The following is a 19,483-nucleotide window of genomic DNA, read 5'->3' as shown; positions in this document are numbered from 1 at the left end:
GGTGATACCGCGAAGGCGCTGCGCGCAGGGATTGGCTGGCGGGTGCAGGCGGATTTAACCCTTTGGTGCCAGGAGCGGAGTTGCCTCGGGGATGGAGAATAGTAGAGACACGGACGGGTAGCGACGGACCTGCTACCCCTGTAATGGGGTCTTGGCCTGGGGGCAAGGGGACCTACCTCTGACACCCCTCCACCCCATGCTCCACTCTTCAGATCCCGCATTTACTGATGAGCCCAGGGTGCAGGATGGGGAGCCCCGGCCTGGAGGGGTGGGCTGCTGACAACGAGGACTTCAATAGAGGTAGGAAAATCCAGGCATATTCTTGAGCCAAGGCTGATGGATCCAGGGGCAGTCTCTGGGTAGGTTTTGAAACCACCCTACCTGGCATCTTCTGCAGAGACCCCAGGTCTAGACCCTATATCCCCAGGCCGTGTGTAACCCAATGGTGTCCCACGAGCCTTCCCTCAGTCGCTGGGACACAGCAAACAGGTCTCCAGAGCATTTATTCTTTCCAGGGGGGAGGGTGCAGGGGTCCAGTAGTCAGAGGGGTGCAGGCCCCTATGTGTACCACGTGAAGCCGTAGGCGGCGTTGAGAATCTCCTCGTTCGTGCGCAGCCCGTAGAGCTCGCCCATTATGGGGTTCACCCAGCGCGTTGTGTGGAACACAGACTCACCCACCTGTGGGAACAGTGGGGTATGGGTGGGGGTGCGGCTACCCCTTCAGGCCCACACTGCCTACTGCTGCCTTCCCCTCCTCACGCCTGGCACCCACTACCCCTCTCGGCTCCAGGTTTTCCCTGGGAGGCTGTGTTCCTGCAGGGGGCCTGGACCCCCACCCTCCCTACCCGGGGCCCACCTTCCAGTCAGGCACGTCCTTCATGATGATGGCCTCCTCCTCCAGGTTCTCCCGAAGCATCTGCAGAACCCTGTGGGGATGGAATGGGCGGTAGGGGACAGGCCTGAGCACCGAGAGACTCCCGAAAAGACGTGCCAGATCCTTCCCTGTTCCACCCCAATCACCTCCTGCCACTCCCAACCCTGCATGTGCCAACCCTTCTTGTCCTTTCCTTCCCCTACAAACATTTACTGTCCTCCTGCTGCAGCCTCAATGTCCCCTCCTCCAGGGAGCCTTCCTATTCTAGCCCTTGGGTCTCCCCCACATATGCCAGGACACAGCTGTCAGCCCCCAAATGCATTTTTGTCATGTCCTGCACTGCAGGCTGGGACACTCAGGCCTGGGACTTTCCAACCCTGGTCCCAGCAGCCCCACCTCCGATCCTTCTCTGCCTGCAACAGTGGCATCAACGCAATGCGGGCCTCGAAGTCCTCAATCTGCAGGCGCCTGTGAAACCCAAAAACCAACAGTCAGATCAGATGAGGCTGGAGTTCGGGGTAGATGATGTGGCCTCAGACTCAGGCTGATGCACGGGGAGGGGAGCTGGCAGAGAGGCAAATGAGTGGGCTTGGGGAGTAAGCTCTACCCACAAGATGAGAAGGCGGGGTATGGGCTGGCACAGGCACTGGTCTACAAGACTGATGGCTTCGCACTTTCTTTTCAGTTAAAAACTTTAGTTTTTAATCCTAAAAATAGCCCTGGCCTGATGATTGTGGTGAACTGGGGACAGGGGACGGGACCTTCATCACAGGGCTCTGGGCCCTACAAAACCATATCCCCTTCCTGTCAAAATAACCCTGGGGTGTGAGCCCGGGGCAGGCAGTTGTGTGTGTTCCAAGCCACCAGCCCCATCTATACTGAGGGCGCGGCACCCAGTGATGTGGCCCCTGGCCCTGTCCCCTCATCGCCAGAAATCTCACAGCCTCACAGGGAAGGGTCTGGATGAAGTTCAGCCCCCACTCCAGCCCTCACACCTCCTCCCATCTTCCCAAACCCAGAGGAGCATCCCCACCCCAGGCTGCTGGCCCCACCACAGCCCCACACTATTGTCACCGTGTCCATACTCCTGTGGGTGGTGCATATGGGGCAGCTGGACCCGGTTTGAGCTCACTCAACAATGTTGAGCACCTGACACAGGCTGGCCTTCTCCACCACCACCCTTGGGGGGTGCTAAGGACACATATCACAGGGTGTGGCAGGGCAAAGGGGCCCAGCCAGTAAGGGGCCAATCAGAAGGGGTCACCTGGTGGGGCATCCTGACAGCTTAGAGTCTGAATGGAGGCCACTATCTGCCTCGGTCCCTCAGGCCCCATGTGGCTGGCAGGGTCATTGTGTTGCATGGCCTGTTTCTAAGCCCTTATTGTCCTCTTTGCCTGGTTAACACTGACAAAAAAACCAGTAAACGAGCATGTCCTGAGCCTGCCCTCCACCTCCACCTGATGGGTTGTCCTAATCCCAACCCTCGAGTCCCTAGCAGCGGAGGCCAAGAGACACCTGGTGAAGAGCTCCTTTCTTGCCATTTCTTTCTGGAAGGCCCATACTTCCTGAGCCTTGAGGGGCTGATGAAGGGCCCCGAGGGACACCAAGACCACAGGTGCACCCCACGGTCCCCAGCCTGGGGCCTACCTGCGCTCTCGGTTCCACTTCATCATGCTCCAGTACCCAAACAGCAAGGTCCCGATGCCCACAGCAAACATGCTGTAGCCTGTGGGGAAAGGGGGCACCAGCTCAGCGCCTACCCTCGGGAAAGGCCACCCCTTGTAGTTCCTTCTCATGAAGCACAATCTGCTTGCTGTGCATGGACACCGGAAATATGGACGCGAGAGAAGGTGAAAGTCTTAGTGACCCCCTCCTAGAGATGGCCAGTACCGTCTCTAGTGCGTATTTCTTCAGATTCTTTTTTTGTCTCTGTGGAATGTCCACCAGCCCTCTCCCCTGGACCCGTCCTTCCCAACTGCAGATGACTCTCGATTCCGTGCACCTGCCTTGCAGGCAGGGACACCAGGCTGCCTCGGCTTTCCTCTGACAAGTGCGGCAGCTGCGGCTGACACACCTCCGCCCCCCATCCCCCCATCCCCCCATCCCCGTTTCTGGAAGGTACAGGCTGAGCAGGGCTTGCAGGAGGGCCCGAAGGCCTTGCTGTGTATGATCGAGTGGCCCCAGCCCCACAATCTTGTTGTTTGGTTCCCAGTCAGCAGGTGCTTCCATGGGGAAGGGTAGTATCTACCGCTGGGCCCAGCTCCATGGTGGCTCCGGCTGCCTGGGCCACTTCTCTGAGTGCTGCCCACAAGGAGCTGGGAGGGGCTGCCAGAGGCAAGCAGTGCCCTGCAGGGGCGGCCCAGCCCCCCCCCCCCCGCCCGGGCTCCCGGGGGGGGGGGGCTGCTGCTTCCTGGCCCAGCAGGGTCAGGCCCCCTGCCTGGACGCCAGGGGACAGAGGCTGCCATGAATATCTACTGACACCAGCAGGCACCTGCGCTATAATTCTGACAGGCTGTGGGCCTGCTGGGGTCTTCAGGGAGGCCCAAGCTGCCTGGGGCCTGGCTGGGACTGGCTCACCCCATACCCTCTCATCTTCTGAGTTGTGATCTCTTCCCTGGACGGGCCTCGTGGCTGCTGGGAAGAACTGACAAGCTCAGGCAGGTCAAGTTCCAGTTAACAGCCACTAAATGACCAGCAAATAGTGGGTAAGGCCACTCCCTAGAACCTGTGGGGGTGCACAGTGGGGACTCTGGGAGTCGCAGCCCTGCTCCGTGTCTGCAAGGGGCCTCTGTTGTCCTGGTCTTCGTCCTTCCTCTTCAGCTCACAGGGCTTTTCTGGCACCTCTGCTGGACCCAGAGGTGCATGAGGAACTGGTTAGGTTTTTTAGCCCCTCAGTCAGACCTGTGAAAAATATGAGCTAAGATACTTCCATGTTACTGAAGGTGGGACAACGAGGGCACCCTGGTTCCTGTGCACAGAGGCAGAACCTTTCTCGAGGCCCGAGTGCCTGGGACCAGCTTCCAGCGCACCTGTGGCTCTTACACATGGCTGACCACCTGTGCTGGGCAGGAGCGTTTTAGAAGAGCTGCCTCTTTCTTTTCAGTAGCTGCAGAGGAGCCCAGGGGCCTCTTCTTTTGACCCAGGGGATAAGCCTGGGCTGTCCTCACGGAAACCTCTTGCCTTCACACCAAGCACCCGCGTGGGCCCCTGAGTAAAATAAATTCCAATCAGGGGGCCTTTACAATGGTGCAGCCCTTTCTTGCTGACAGCGGCGAGGCCGAGACCCCAATCCCTCAGTATGGGTCTGTGCCTCAGGAGCTGCCCGTCTGGTGGTGGAGGCTGACGAAGGGCATGCCCAGAAGGGGGTGCAGGCCATGAGTAAAGAAGACCTGAATAAATAAACATCCTGTGTTCACGTACTGGAACTTAACACTGTTCAGACGGCGGCCCTCCCCAAACTGAGGTACCGATTCAGCGCGGTACCCAACCTTCGGAATCCCAACCTTCCCCCTTTACCAGCCCCACAGGAACTGAAGAGCGGATTGTGAAATTCGTGGGATCAGATTAACCAAACAATTCTGAAACAGAACAAAGGGGGAGGACTTGCACTTTACAGTTTCAAAACTTAACACCCAGCTGTGTGTACAAGATAAAATAGCGTGGCACGGCACCAGGGTAGACATGTACATCGATGGAACAGAGCTGACTGGGAGTCCAGAAATAAACCCTCACATTCACGGTCAATTGATTTTGGACAAGGGTGCCAAGACAATTCAACGGGGAAAGAATAGTCTTTCAGCAAATTGGATAAGTGGACAACCACACACAAAAGAATAAAGTGTACTTTTTCCTTCCCCCATGCACAAAAATTAACTCAAAATGGATCAAAGACCTTAATTTGAGAGCTAAAACTATAAAACTCTTAGAAAACAGATGAGTCAGTCTCTGAGACCTTGCATGAGATAATGGCTTCTTAGCTTTGGCACCAGAAGCACAAGTGGCAAAAAGAAAAAAAAAAAAAAATAGATGAACTAGACTTCATGGAGATGAAAAACTTCTGTGCCACAAACGATACTGTCAACAAGCTGAATGGAAGAAAGTCCTTGAAAATCTTGTATCTGATAAGGGAATGATATCCAAAATGTATAAAGAACTCTGCAAACTCAGTAATAAGATGAACCCAATCAAAAAAATGTACAGGGGCACCTGGGTAACTCAGTCGGTTGATCATCTGACTCTTGATTTTAGCTTAGGTCATGATCTCATGGCTCATAGGTTCAAGCCCCTCATCGGGCTCTACACTAACAGTGGGGAGCCTGTTTGAGATTCTCTCTCTCTCCTTCTGCCCCCTCTCCAGCTCTCTCTCTCTCTCCAAGAAAAAAAAAAAAAGTACAAAGGACTTGAAGACATTTCTCCTGGAAGTTATACAAATGGCCAATAAACACATGAAAAGATGCCCCACATAATTAGTCACCAGGGAAATGCAAATCAAAACCAAAGTGAGATGCCACCTCACACCCACCAGAATGGCTAGAATTTTAAAAAGAAAAAAGAAAAAAAAAAAAAAAAAAAGGAAAATAACCAGTGTTATCCAAATATGGAGAAACTGGAACTCAATACACTGCAGGTAGAAACGTAAAACAGAACAGCTAATTTTGGAAAACAGTGTGGCAGTTCTTCAAAATGTTAAATGTGGAGTTACCATCTGACCCAGCTAGGCCACTCCTAGATGAAATTTCACTTAAGAAAAATGAAACATATCCACACAGAAGCTTGCACAGGAATGCTCACAGCAGCCAAAATGTGGCAACAACTCAAATGTCCATCAAGTGGTAAATGGATACACAAACTGTGGTCCACTCACACAAGAATATTATTTAACCATAAAAAAAAAAAAAAAAAAAAGAAAGAAACTGCCACACGCTACAATATTCACATTAAAAACATTATGCGCGCCTGGGAGGCTCAGTCAGTTAAGCATCTGAGTCTTGACTTCAGCTCAGGTCACGGTCTCTCAGTTAGTAGGATTGAGCCCCAAGTCAGGCTCTGTGCTGAGGGCCCTCAGCACAGAGCCTACTTGGGACTCTCTCTCTCTCCCCATCTCTCGCTGCCCACCCCCACCCCACTCACATATTCTCTCTTTCAAAATAAAAACATTAAAAAATAAAAACAAAACATAAAAACATCCTGCTGAGTGAAAGCAACCAGACACCAAAGGCCACATAGAGTAGGACCCATTTATACGAAATATCTAGAACAGGCAAATCCATACCAGACAGAAAGCAGACTGGTGGTTGCCAGCAGCTGGGGGAGGGAGGATGGGGAGTGACTGTTCATGGGGTTTCCTTTTGGAGTAATGCAAGTGTTATAAACTTAGATCCGGGGGATGGTTACGCAACTCTGGATAGACTAAAATCAACAATTTGTACACATGAAATAGGTGAATGGTCTGGTCTGGTTTGTGAATTTGAATAAAAATGTTAACGACACAAAGGAAAAAAAAAAAAAGGCCCACCTATTGGGCACAGGAAGGAGCGGAGAGAAGAGAGCTGAGTGGAAAAGACGGAGGTAGCAGTCACTTTGGGAACAGCAGAAATTAAAGAAGGTCTGAGCCAGCTTGGCATGTTCTAGGACACTAGTGGAGAGTGATGTAGGCAGAGAGAAGGGGAGTAGGTGCCAGGCTTGGGTGCCTTACGGGAGCAAGGGAGGGTAGGGCTAATGAGAACAAGGCTCAAAAGCAAGGCTGGAGGAGGGGCACAGGAAAGATGATTAGGGTGGGGCGCAGGATGGATGGCAGGGCCTTTGCACTTGCTGTTCCCTCCACCTTGGGGATTGTTCAGAGAGGTCCTTCCAGCCCACCCTGGGTAAAGCAGGCCTTGGTTATCTGGGGCCTCACCAAAATGAGAAGTTCGGTGTGATTACTTTAATCTCCTCTGCTAGGCTGTGAGCTCCTCCAGACAGGGCTCAGTGCCACGTGCGCATTCAACAAGCAATTACTGAAAGCACGTACATACACAAAGACCTCGCCGCCAGAAGGGGTCTCTTCCTCACCCCTCTGCAGCCAGGAAAGACTGGGATGGGTTTGTATGTAGTACAATGCGAGTTGGTGTGAAGGGGTGCAACTAGGAGGCCTAACCCTAGATAATGGTATAGAAGCACTACTGTGTCATGAACTGGAAGAGGACTGGAATGAAGGGCACATTTGTGACTTAAAAATAAAAAAGAGGGGCACCTGGGTGGCTCAGTTGGTTGAACATTGGGGTCTTGATTTCAGCTCAGGTCATAATCTCATGGTTTGTGGGTTCAAGCCCCTCATCGGGCTCTGCCCCCCCCCCATAAATAAATAAACTTTAAAAGACAGAAAAAGAGAGAGAGAGAGAGAGAGAGATGCTGACTAGGAGTCCAGGGAGGACCAAGGGCTGGGACCCTTCTGCAGCCTGGTCTGGGTACAGGTCACACAGGTGCACATGCATAAACAGACTTCATGCCACACACCTGAGGGATACACTGGCCTGGGTGTTAAGTTATACTTTGAGAAAAGAAATGAAGACATTCACATCACATTGTATTTGTTCAATCTATTCTACGATGAGTCAAGTGCCAATGTGATGCCAATCTAGCCTGTAACCTGTTTTTTTAATGACCCTCGGGCTAAGAACACTTTTAGGTTTGTAAACAGTTGTTTAAAAAAAAAAAAAAGCGGCAGTGGATAGAGAGCATCTGGCTAGCAAAGCATAATTTTTTTAAAATTGTTAATGTTTATTTTTTTAAAGGATCAATTTACTAGCAAGTTAACTGAATCACATCTTTTTTATTTTTTAAATTTTTCAGGGGCTCCTGGGTGGCTCAGTTGGTTAAGCCTCTGACTTCAGCTCAGGTCATGATCTCACAAATTGTGGGTTCGAGCCCCACGTTGGGCTCTGTTCTGACAGCTGGGAGCCTGGAGCCTGCTTCAGATTCTGTGTCTCCCTCTCTCTCTCTCCCCCTCCCCCGCTCGTGCTCTCTCTCAATAATAAATAAACATTAAAAAAAAATTTTTTTTTAAATTTTTAACATTTGTTTGTTTATTTATTTATTTGAGAGAGAGAGAGAGAGAGAGAGACAGAATGTGAGCAGGAGAGGAGCAGAGAGAGGAGGAGACACAGAATCCGAAGCAGGCTCCAGCCTCTGAGCTGTCAGCACAGCGACCAACGCTGGGCTCGAACTCAGGAACTGTGAGATCCTGACCTGAGCCAAAGCCAGATGCTGAACCCACTGAGCCACCCAGGCACCCCAATGTTTATTTATTTTTGAGTGACAGAGCATGAGCAGGGGAAGGGCTGAGGGTCTGAGAGAAAGGGAGACACACAATCCAAAGCAGGCTCCAGGCTCTGAGCTCTCAGCACAGAGCCGGATAGGAAGCTCAAACTCGCAAATTTCAAGATCGTGACCTGAGTCGAAGTCGGACACTTACCGACTGAGCCACCCAGGCACCCACAAAGCATAAAATATTTATTGGGCCTTTATAGAAAAAGTTTGCCAACCTCTATTCCGGGACACAAAAAAGCCAAGAGCTTGGGAAGGGCTTGAGTTTTCACCTGATACTAACTTTCCCACTGGCTGAATTACCTTTTTTTTTTTTTAAACCATGCCCATATATTTTTTTTTAATTGAGGCATATTTGCGTAACATTAAATGTAAAGTTCCTCGAGTTATGGGAAATGTATTTACCCTTGTTTAAAAGTTTGTATTTCTCTGTTAACCCTGGTTGCAAAGCATATGACCTTTCTACTTTTTTCTTTTTTTTTTTTACATTTTTCTGTGTTGAACCCAATAACACAATTTTAAAATGTTATTAAAACATCTGAAAAATTTAAGAATACATATTCCTGGGACATCCACAGGTAGGGACTACCAGAGAGGAACATCTTCTAAATTCCCTCAATGTTCCCGTTTCCGCACCAGTTTTACTCTGGATGGCCCTGAGTGCAAGTAGCAGCCTCTTACTACAGAAGCGATAGGGGATCCTCGGGTTCCACCTCCCTTCGCGGCGCCCTGAAGTCCCAACCCTGACACCCCGGCGCAGTGCGACACTGACCCGACAGTCCCCGACGTGGAAGGTTCCGCTTGTAGTCGATGGGGCCATAGCCCCCCGGCGGGGGCATGTCCTGCTTCACCTTCGACGCTGCCATGTTCGCAGGACCCGTGCTTCCGACCGCGGGCGGAAGTTACGTCCGGCGGCCGCCGCCATGATGAGTGTGGCGGCACGTACCGCGCATGTCTCAGGCAGGACTAGGGCACGTAGTACGCTAGGGTAGCGGTCCTACAGCGAGGTAGAGCTCCGGGACTGGGTTCAGGGATCGTCTGGGCAACCAGGCTGCAGCCGAGGACTCTATTTCTTCTCTCAGACGGAGCTTAGCCCAGTCGGTGTAGACGCCTGGAGCTCGTCCGGTCGCCTGGGCCCTTGCCCTAAAGGATCTCCCTCCCCTACACCTTCCCTCTGGTGCGATGCTCAGACCATTCAGAGCCAGGTCACCGAATTAAGCCCCCTCTCGTTTTCTCCCCGTCGCGGGGCACTGCGGGCAGCCCAGAGCTTCACATGGCTAGGGCTGGGTACACGAAGTTGGGGGACGACTGTTGTTCGTATTTGACTCATGAGAAGCCTCCCCAGTGCCAGGCACAGACTCTGTTTCCCGGTCGTGGTCGAGACCCCTTGCCAATAGCCTCTAATGGGAACTGGGGCATTCAGAGCAATTATGAGTCACAAAGCCTGATGGCCTTGGGGGACCCTGCAGGGCGGGGTCCAGGGGGCCCTTACCCCGAGGCGGGGTGACGCCCACAGTCACTTCACAAGGCAGAAACTGTTACCTGGGCAATAAAAGGCTCCGCAGGGGCAGGGACCCGGGAGTGGGCACATGGGGGTGCGGGTGTGCAGGTGCCAAGCGCCATGGGTTAGGCCCGAGATTGGAGTCCGGCCGCCCTCCGACAGCAGCCGCCTCCTGCTCCCCGCGCGCAGGAGCGGGGAGGTGGCGCAGGCGCCACCATGTCGGGCGACAAACTTCTGAGCGAACTCGGCTATAAGCTGGGACGCACGATAGGCGAGGGCAGTTACTCCAAGGTGAAGGTGGCCACGTCCAAGAAGTACAAGGGCACGGTGGCCATCAAGGTGGTGGACCGGCGGCGCGCGCCACCTGACTTTGTCAACAAGTTCCTGCCCCGCGAACTGTCCATCCTGCGGGGCGTGCGGCACCCGCACATCGTGCACGTCTTCGAGTTCATCGAGGTGTGCAATGGGAAGCTGTACATAGTGATGGAGGCGGCTGCCACCGACCTGCTGCAGGCAGTGCAGCGCAACGGGCGCATCCCCGGGGGTCAGGCGCGCGACCTCTTCGCGCAGATCGCCGGAGCTGTGCGCTACCTGCATGACCACCACCTGGTGCACCGTGACCTCAAGTGCGAAAACGTGTTGCTGAGCCCTGACGAGCGCCGAGTGAAGCTCACTGACTTTGGCTTTGGTCGCCAGGCACATGGCTATCCTGACCTGAGCACCACCTACTGCGGCTCGGCTGCCTACGCGTCGCCTGAGGTACTCTTGGGCATCCCATACGACCCCAAGAAGTACGACGTGTGGAGCCTGGGCGTCGTGCTCTACGTCATGGTCACCGGGTGCATGCCCTTCGACGACTCGGACATCGCTGGCTTGCCCAGGCGCCAGAAGCGCGGCGTACTCTACCCCGACGGCCTCGAGGTGTCCGAGCGCTGCAAGGCCCTGATCGCTGAATTGCTGCAGTTCAGCCCGTCCTCCAGGCCCTCAGCGGGCCAGGTAGCGCGCAACGGCTGGCTGCGTGCTGGGGACTCTGGCTAGAAGCCGGGGTTCCCGCCATTTACGCCGCACTGCGCAAGCGCAGCGCACGCGTGCGAGGCGTGCTTCCGTACTCCCGCGAAGCCAACACGCGCCACTGCGCACGCGCACACCCCCTTCCCCCCCTTCCCCCCCGCCGCTTTTCCTTTCTCTGGATGGTTGGGGCTGCAGTCGCCCCTGTTTAGAATCTAGCTCCTCTCCCTATGATCTCAAGAGCAAGAGGGCGCAAGCGCTTCCTCTCTTTCCTAAGAGAAGTCCCAGGGAGGGGAAGGGACGAGAGGAATCGGAAGCATTGCGCTAGCGCGGAATGAGCGATGGCTGCAGGCAGGCCGTGGCTACTCGGAGGAGCTGCCAGCGAGTGGACGCGTGTGAAGGGCGCCCTCCTCGAGACAGCCGCGAATGCGTGTGAGGGACGGCAAGCTCCCGGCGCTGCCTCCTTGGAACTTGCAATAAAGTCGCTCTTTCTCGCACCTGCCTCTGGCAATGGCCCCCTTTTACCGAGTGTGTGTGTGTGGGGGGGGGGGGTGTTTCATCCCGCAGGGGAAGGCAGGCGTGGAGCCCCATTGTAGAAAAGGCTTGTTGAGGTTCTTGTCCTAGGTCTCAAAAGGGAATTGGGAAGATTCAAACCAGACTTTTGGGCTCCCCAACCTCAGCCGACTCGAAAGGGCTTTGGGGCCATCCCAGGTGTCGTGATGGCAATGGAATTGCTGGGCTGGGGAGCAAGGATCCTAGCACCCTGCCCGTGTTTAAGGATGGAACCGCGTGGGGGTGGGGGCCTCCTGCTTTAACATAAATTGAGCGTTTACAGATGAGGAAATTGAGGCCCATACAGATGTCATTTGCCCAGGAACACAGCTGGAATTTGAAACCAGAAAAGGCTGGAGTGGAGTTGGGGAGGTGGTGGAAACTCTCCTTAGTAAAAGTCCTTCCTTGGTAAAGAAGTTGTCTGGGGCAGGGGGAGGGGAGAGTCAAGGGTAAAGCATGAGACTGCTGGGCAAGCTGGTTACTTCAGTCCTTTCTTTATTCATACATTTATTGAATGCCTACTGTGTGCCAAGCTCTGGGACTCAGCAAAGAGGCTTGGATCCATCCCTGCCCTCAGCTAGGAGGCAAGTAAAAAGTCAAGTAAAAAATGAATGGCGTGTAAAGAATTGTAACTTGTGCTAAAAGCTGGGTGAGGGGAAGGACGAGTTACCAAGGAAGGACTGAAGCAGACATTTGAGCTGAACCCTGAAGGAATCAGTCACTGGAAATAGAAGGAAAGTGTTCCAAGTGTTCCCAAGATATGTTGGAGCTGGTGTGTTTGGGTAATGCCAGGAAGGTCTATGGCTGGAATAGAGAGGGAGGAAGAAGAGGTGGAGAGGTGTGTATCTGGACAGGGGACTCCACAGGGCCTGGGGGAGATTGGGGACTTTTGTTGCAATGAGATTACTGAGTTTAGTGACAGCAGCTGTCTCTCATTTGCGGTGTGTGGAGATGTCTCCCTAAGCCCTAATCCTGCTCGCCTCCATCGGAGCTCCACGCATTTCCCAAGGAGGCCGATCATCTTGTGGGTCTGCCCATGCCCTGCTCCTGCTCACTCACCCTTCGTGGCTCTCAGGTGCCCTGGGCGTTAACTACCAGCTCTTCCCTAACCCCCTTAAAGAGACAGCTGAAGCAATTGAGGCTAAGAGAGGGGAAAGTGCCTTGCCTCTAGTCTTGGCTGGTTCACATCTGAGCTGAGAGAAAACCCACCCCCTCTGGTTTGCGCTAGAAAAGCGTCTCTTCTGGTCTGGACCATACCTTGGATAATGGAAGTGGGAACAACCTCCAGGTTGTTGGGAAGGGCTGTGGGTTATTGAAGGATGGCATCCTGAGCCTTCTTAAGGGTCCCACCACTCTCAGAATGAAACCCACTTCTTCATCCTTTTGCCCCGTGGTCCAGCCACACTGCCTTCCTTGTCCTTGACTCTCCAGGTTTGGTCTCACCTCTGAGCCTTTGCATGGGCTGTTGCCATTCCCTACCACTTTTCCCTCTGTCTTCATTCCAGACTTGGCCTAACAAGTCACTTCTTCCCTGACACCCCATTCTTTCCCTCCTTGCCCTTGTCACAAGGTGGGGTTCTAGTGCCTGGGGTATGGCATGTGCCTTAATCTGTGTGAGCAATGGGGTCTGGGGCTCCTCCTACCCCATAGCCACAGACCTGTGTGGCTCAGTTCAGAGGGGACAAGGCCTCAGGGACCAGGGCAATTGTCCCATTTGTTGGCTGGAGAAGCTGCTTGAGACTCACCCCTGAACAATTGAGGAGCCTGTGCTTGCCTCAGTGAAAACTCACTTGAGGGCTGAATTTTGAGCCCCCGAGAAAATGCCCCATAAATGTGCTTCTTGCAGCCAGTGTTAGGGCATGGGGCACCAGTCAGGATGTCACAGGTTGACTGGGACAGGTTTGGGCTTAATTTCTCTAATGTCAGTGTTAGCAGTTCTGTGTCTTACCCATATGAAGCCTAGCCAGTTGTGGTGGTTGGAGAGGACAATCAACACCCCCAGGCCAGAGGCAGGAAGGTCTTAACAACAACAACAACAACAACAACAACAACAAACTGCAAAAAATAAAAGCAGCTAGGAAAACAGGCTTATATTTTATGTACATTAGAATTTACCAGTGATCACAAGTCTCACTTTATGCGTAACTTTTGAAACTGTGTCAATATCTGATAACAAATATTGATGAACACCTGAAATTGTTCATTTCAGAGCTGGCAGGGCAGCTCGGTCTGTACTAGAACTCACATCTTTAATAATGTCCCGCAGCAAAGACACCCAATGTAGATGCCAAGCTTGAAAATTCCAGAAAAACCTACCACTCCAGGGTGGAGGCTGGAAGGGGCTAAGAACCAGTGGATGGGCAAAACTCACTGGACCCTCACCCTGCTCCCTCAGCTCTGTGGGTAAGTAGGCCACAAAGCCACAGGTTCTGGTGAAGATGGGAGGCCCAGAGGCAAAGCCACAGTGCCCAGTTTGGGGAGATACTCCACCCACTTTTGGAAATGAAGTCTGAAAGAAGCCCAAGAATCAGGTGTCTCATTGTTTCCCCATTAACAAGGGATCACCCTACTACACCTTCCCCAGTCTCCAAGCTGCCCCAAAGCTGGGACAAAAATAATGCAGGGAAACCAGGACTGGGGGGACAAAAGAAAAATACAGCCAACACATTGTCCATTTCTTTATTTTCCTTCAGATTCTAAGACTTCCTCATGACACAATGTATAGCCATTGATTCCAGCCTCTGTTCATTGGAACTTCTATTCCGGTTTGGTGGTCAACTTTTTACATTTATTATCAAAGATTTAGAGTCACAATAAATACAAGTGACAACCTCTCCACCCCCCCCCCCAAAACCCCACTTTCCAAATACCCTGCACTAGTGTAACTGTCTATTACACTTTCATTGTTAAGTATTATAAAACTTCAGCTGTCCTTTAAAAAAAAAAGCTCAGTCCGAGTTTTTTAGGCAACCATCATGTGCAGCATAGCTCAGCATCAAATAAAAACCCTATGGTGGAGCAGCAACAACTGTCTTTTTCATGATCTACACCCCTGTGACGAGAATGTTTAAATTATATAGAAAATCCCTCCCCATGACTGTCCACAGGAAAATGACATGTAGGACACAGGAGCCGCCAACACAGCAGGGCTGTACTCAGTTGCCTTTCATTCCCTCTGCGCTGGGGCCAAGCCTTGCTTCATGAAGGTCTCAGGGTACAGACAGGACCAGAGGCTACCCCTGGAAGGAGGGCAACTGTCGGCCTTGTCAAAGGTGTGGGTCCCAACATCACGGTTGGGATACTGGGAACCAGGGCCCCATGACATGGGCAGGATGGCCAGAGCAATGGGTGGCTCCAAGTGGACACACAGGTATCTATGTGCACATGCATGTATACGCATATGGCCATTTCAAATATGCAAACCTTCACCCTTCCAGAGGTGGCCAGCATCTTGAACAGTTTCCCAGTTGCCATTGGGAGTTCACATCACAGATAACTCTGGACCTTTATCGTTTGGGACTGAGGGCTCCCAAATTCTCACTGCTCCTAGGAACCAGGTCCTCTTGGTCTGAGGCCCCAGGGGCCAGGGAGAGACCAGAACCCCAGCACTGTGGCCAATTTTGAGGGATGAGCTTTGCTGCTGGGAAAACACCCTTAACATTAATATCCTTTCTGAGAATGTCCAAACCCCACATGCAGAGAGATTTAATATGCCTTTCCTGTAACATCGTCTCATCAAAGAACTTATTTGGGTCTTCTCAGAGAAGTTATACCACAAAGGGAGAAACTAAAAAAAAAAGTGGGGGGGGGGAGTAGGAGTTTTGATACAGTAGAAATGAACAAAAGATTAAGGCATCTCACGTTCTTGTCCCCTTTAAAAAAAAGTTACATGTCACAGTAAGTGGCCCCTGATGGGATTATTCCCAGGGACCCTGGGCTGGAGGAGGCAGAGCCAGGGCTTGTAGCCCTATCCTCCACCAGTGGTGGTCGGATTTGTACTGAATTCATGAGGCTCCCTTAATAGCTCAGAGGCTGGTAGAAGTCCAGCCAGGCAAGGTGAGCAGAGGTGGTTCCTGAGCACAGTGATGAGCGAGGTTCTAATGGGCTGGGGTTGAGGCCCAACCTGTGCAGCACAGCTCAACTCAGGCCCTTGAGTCACAGACCCATTCAACTCCAGCTGGGGTGTGACAATCCTGGCACACCCCTCCAGTGCAGAGGTGACTCTCGCCTGGATGCCTGATCCCAAGTTACTGCATAGAACTGAGGTCTGTTTGCCCACGTAAGAGGCCAGACCAGGTGCTCCTTCTTGAAGGATTTGGAAAACCTGGCCCATGTCATTGAACAGAGAGGGCTAACAGCTCAGGGTAGTATAAGACAAGTATTTATTTGCCAGGCACACAGAAAAATGTGAGGAATAGAAATGCTTGCATACTCTTAACTTTTTGGTGTAAAAACACCTCCCCCCCTAATGTCAATATCCCTCCTATCCCCCAAATCCCTGGATCTTGGAATGAAAGCCACTCTTCCCCACCCTCCCCTCCTTCAGCCCATGTAAGTTATGCACTCAAAACAAAATCAATGAGCAATATAGGGTTTTACACAACAAAAAATTAGAATGTTGCAAAACTAAGTCTTCTACCGCAGGTCAAAATGTTGCTAAACATGGATATTCACACAACATGAGAGAGGGGGTTAAATGAGCCTTTATTAGAATGTTGTAGCAGTGTGTTTTGAAGGCGGCGGCCCTACAAAATAAGGATTTTAAATTAAGTCCCTAACTGCATGGATAGGAAAACTAGGGCTGGGGCTGAAGTGGGGAGCAGTGCACCCCATCTCCACATTGACACACATGTGTGCATGCACACAGGACACCCTTGCACCTGCACAGAGACAGCCCCGTGCACAGCACACTCACGACGGCTTCTGTCTATCCTCATGGAACTGATTTTTAAAGAGTGGGAGAAACCAAAATGAAACTAAGAGCAGACCTGATCCTTTGAAAGACATTTCTGTAGACTCGAAAGAGGGTTAAAAAAAAAAAAAAAAAAAAAAAGTCTGAAGGCGAACCCTGGCAGCATGGCCCCGCTTTAAGGAAAGGTTCTAAACTAGACCCAAACAGAAACCCTGACGTCTTGGAGGGGCAGGGGCACCCCCCCACCAGACACACCTGACAGGAGCATAGGCCAGGGTACCTTAGGATGTTGTCCATCAAAATAAGTAGGAAAAGAAAAATTTAATAAAATAAAACCACAACAACAACAAAAACCACAATAGCCTGCCCCTCTAATTGCCCACTCAGGCTCCAGATGTTGCTGCCAATTCTCTCCTCCCTCCACTGGCGGTACGCGGCTTCCGGGATTCCAGGCTCTCTGTCTGGGTCAGGGTTGCAGTTTGTTCTTCTGCTAAGTGTGGGAGGTCCGGGGTCTCCGGGATGAGCAGCAGCAGAGGCCTTCTGCTAGACTGAGAGCTGGGCAGTCAGTGGCCCACCCTCTGGGGTGTGGGGGCCGTGCTCGGCAGGGACCCCTGGGTCTGCACGGTTTACTTTAAACTCCATCATCATGAGGTGATTAAAAAAAAAAAAAAAATCTGTCAACCTAGAGATTGCCATGAAGGAAGGCAGTCAAAGACTTGGAGGGCTAAGATGGGGAGAAGCAAAAACAAAACAGAACGCTCCGCTCGACTTCAGAAGCCCCGGGCGCCGGTCTCGCCGAGCGTGTCACAGTGTCCAGGGTGAGCCGTCCATGCACCCTGCCGGGCTTGGGGGGATTGGGGGGAGAGGGGGGCTGAAACGAAGGGCCGGAAGCAGAACCAGCCCCCGAGGTCCACTTTTCTGCTGGTGTTGGGCAAACTAAAGGCAAAGAAAGGAAAAAAGCCCAAGGGAAAGGTCCCCCAGTGATATTCCTCGTCCACCTGTGAAGCAGCCCCTCAGCTGCGACGAGACTTTGCAGCCAAGAATGGAGCCCTTGCTTCTGCAGCATGGCCGGCGCTCGCTCACTCATTCTCTCGGGGAGCATGATGTCTTCCCGAGTGGAGGGTGGCAGGGCCAGGTGGGAGGGAGGAGGGAGCCTGTTCTCCACCGGGCCCGGCTCGCACTATTTCCACGTGGCTGACTGGGGGATGGAGCGTGGCGGGATCATGTCCAGGAGGTACTCCCGCTGGCGGTCCACAGCTGAGGAGGTCTTGTGCACTGCCAAGCTCGGGCTGACAAACGCAAGGGCCCCACCTGCAAAAGAACAGAGTGACAGTTTTAATGGTGTGGTAATAATCTCATGACATTAAAGGGAACACGGAATGGTGAAAAGAGCAGGATACCTCTGTAGGGCACTCAGTTACACACAAGTGACACACTGGTGGAGACGCAGAATAGGGGAAAAGCCCCGAAATACAGCATTTGTTCTCTTGGGGTAGAAACACCGTTATATTTGTTTTGTATTCTCGAAATTTCCACAATGAACAAGCATCTCTTTTACAACTGAAAAATGAAGAAATGACCCCCAATCTCCCAACACAAATAGGTTTTTGGCTGGCCTGGGGGTAAAGACTGCCCCATTCCATTCCCCCTATCACTGTGTTACCCCAAGAGTGCTTTTGGTGGAGGTTAATGTACTTTGTGGAACAAGTGTTTTGAGGTCAAATGCAATTGGGAAACCTCTATACATTCTAAAGAGAAACCTGACTGAGTCCTGCCAAGAAACCAAGGGTTAACTAGGAATGCTGGGAGAACTCTTTTGGGAAATGCTGTTTTTAAAACTATTACACACTTACCTCTAGTCCTACTGTTGAACACAGCAACTATTTATTCCTTCATATTCCCTTTCAAATATTACCTTAAATATGCAGTTTTGCATGGCTCCTACCACTGTGTACACATGCACACACCTGCATTGGACTTTTCCCACTGATTTCATATACTTTCAAAATTTTCCACAAAAGGAATTTCCAAACTGCTCTGAGTTCTTAGCTGCATCTTAAACATGACACACAAAAGTATCTCTGCCCGCTTTATGTTTACAAATGCTCTCTCTCTGCTCTACAGAATAGGTTCTTCGGCAATCAGACCAATGTCCTCCCTTTCCTGAGCTACATCCTGTGGAAGTCTGATATTTGGCCGTATTTCTAACTCTATGGTCAGCTGCATGCACAGCAGACTCCTGTGTTTTGTTTGCAGACAGCCTGGCTTTCCCAGTTCTGCCTAGGGAGACAGATCTCATGATGGTGCCTCCTCTTTTGACAGGGACGCAGCGAGCTCAGGTGGGGGGCAGGGCACTCACTCCCACAGTGAAAGCACTCACCTGTCTCTCTCAGCCCTCTGTGTCTTTTTCACTTTCCTGTTTTTAATGGAAATATTTAACTGCCACCTTAATGACAGCACATAAATAAAAAATGGGGCAAGTGGTGTGGGGGATGACCCAAGGATGATGGGGGCTGTGGCAGACTAGGGAATGCTCACCTAAGTGTATCCCTCCTCCCTTGAGTTGTTTCTCAAATGTGGTCTCCTCAGAGTCCTCTGATGCCCACCATGGTCTTGCCCCTGCTCCAGGGATTTCCCTCCTCCTCCCCCAATGTTTTTGGGTTTTTTTTTTTTTTTGAGTTTTTTATTTTATTTATTTATTTTTTTTGGAGTTTTTTATTTATTTTAGAGAGCGACAGACAGACAGAACATGAGCAGGGGAGGGGCAGAGAGAGGGGGAGGCACAGAATCCAAAGCAGGCCTCCAGGCTCCGATCTGTCAGCACAGAACCTGGTGCAGGGTTCGAACCCAAGAACCGTGAGATCATGACCTATGCCGAAGTCAACACTTAACTGACTGAGCCCACCAAGGCACCCTACCACATTCTCATTCTAGCTTGCAACGTTGCACCACCTGACCTGTCCAAGCCAGAGGGTGGGAAGAGTGAAACACAGAGCAGGGAATGAAGAATGCTGCCTGGCTCAACAATAAATTAGTTACTGCACCAGAGAAGGTAAAACATAACAGCAAAAGCAGGCATTCCCTATGGCAGGAAGGTGGGGGAGTGGGGAGGAGGCACGGCACCCAGAGTTGGCAAGATTGAGTGTTTGTGCTGACAGATGCCCACTGGCTGGATGGTGTGTGCGTGTGTGTGTGAGACACACTACCTAAACTGGGTCTGTTCCACGTTTTGGGTCAAGAGCTAGAGTCTGGGTATAGAGCGAGCAAACAAGGGCAATTAGTTATCTACCCAGGGCTACCAGCTGTTCAGGGCATCTTATTTAGTGAACAG

At 51.8% G+C, this 19,483-nt stretch overlaps 3 protein-coding genes across 7 annotated transcripts in view; 1 reads left to right on the top strand and 2 right to left on the bottom strand.

Moving 5' to 3' along the window:
- Positions 1–485: 485 nt before the first annotated feature.
- NDUFA13 (NADH:ubiquinone oxidoreductase subunit A13) lies at positions 486–9,075 on the bottom strand. The gene is made up of 5 exons (XM_030305400.1): positions 8,952–9,075; positions 2,522–2,600; positions 1,271–1,342; positions 857–926; positions 486–678 (listed from the first exon to the last, which is right to left on the bottom strand). The coding sequence occupies exons 1-5, from the start codon at positions 9,043–9,045 to the stop codon at positions 559–561; spliced, it is 435 nt and encodes a 144-aa protein (XP_030161260.1). The 5' UTR covers positions 9,046–9,075; the 3' UTR covers positions 486–558.
- A 784-nt stretch (positions 9,076–9,859) lies between these two features.
- TSSK6 (testis specific serine kinase 6) lies at positions 9,860–10,718 on the top strand. The gene has a single exon (XM_030294171.1). The coding sequence runs from the start codon at positions 9,897–9,899 to the stop codon at positions 10,716–10,718; it is 822 nt and encodes a 273-aa protein (XP_030150031.1). The 5' UTR covers positions 9,860–9,896.
- A 3,188-nt stretch (positions 10,719–13,906) lies between these two features.
- Positions 13,907–19,483, bottom strand: part of GATAD2A (GATA zinc finger domain containing 2A) — a 105,156-nt gene continuing 99,579 nt past the window's right edge. For all 5 annotated transcript variants that reach the window (XM_030305319.1, XM_030305351.1, XM_030305341.1 and 2 more), the window contains one exon: positions 13,907–17,463. In XM_030305319.1, the coding sequence (XP_030161179.1) occupies positions 17,333–17,463 (131 nt within the window). In that variant the 3' untranslated portion in view covers positions 13,907–17,332. The remainder of the gene's footprint in view (positions 17,464–19,483) is intronic.

The sequence above is a fragment of the Lynx canadensis genome, chromosome A2 (genome assembly GCF_007474595.2).
Source record: "Lynx canadensis isolate LIC74 chromosome A2, mLynCan4.pri.v2, whole genome shotgun sequence".
In the NCBI taxonomy this organism is placed as follows: Eukaryota; Metazoa; Chordata; class Mammalia; order Carnivora; family Felidae; genus Lynx; species Lynx canadensis.
This window is presented reverse-complemented; position numbering and strand designations above follow the sequence as displayed.

Excerpts from the sequence above, each read along its gene's own strand:
- TSSK6 (XM_030294171.1), top strand. The coding sequence starts at position 9,897 with ATGTCGGGCGACAAACTTCTGAGCGAACTCGGCTATAAGCTGGGACGC.
- NDUFA13 (XM_030305400.1), bottom strand. The coding sequence starts at position 9,045 with ATGGCAGCGTCGAAGGTGAAGCAGGACATGCCCCCGCCGGGGGGCTAT. Across the intron at positions 2,601-8,951 it reads TCCACGTCGGGGACTGTCGG|GCTACAGCATGTTTGCTGTG; the intron begins GTCAGTGTCGCA and ends CTTTCCCCACAG. Across the intron at positions 679-856 it reads AGGACGTGCCTGACTGGAAG|GTGGGTGAGTCTGTGTTCCA; the intron begins GTGGGCCCCGGG and ends CTGTTCCCACAG.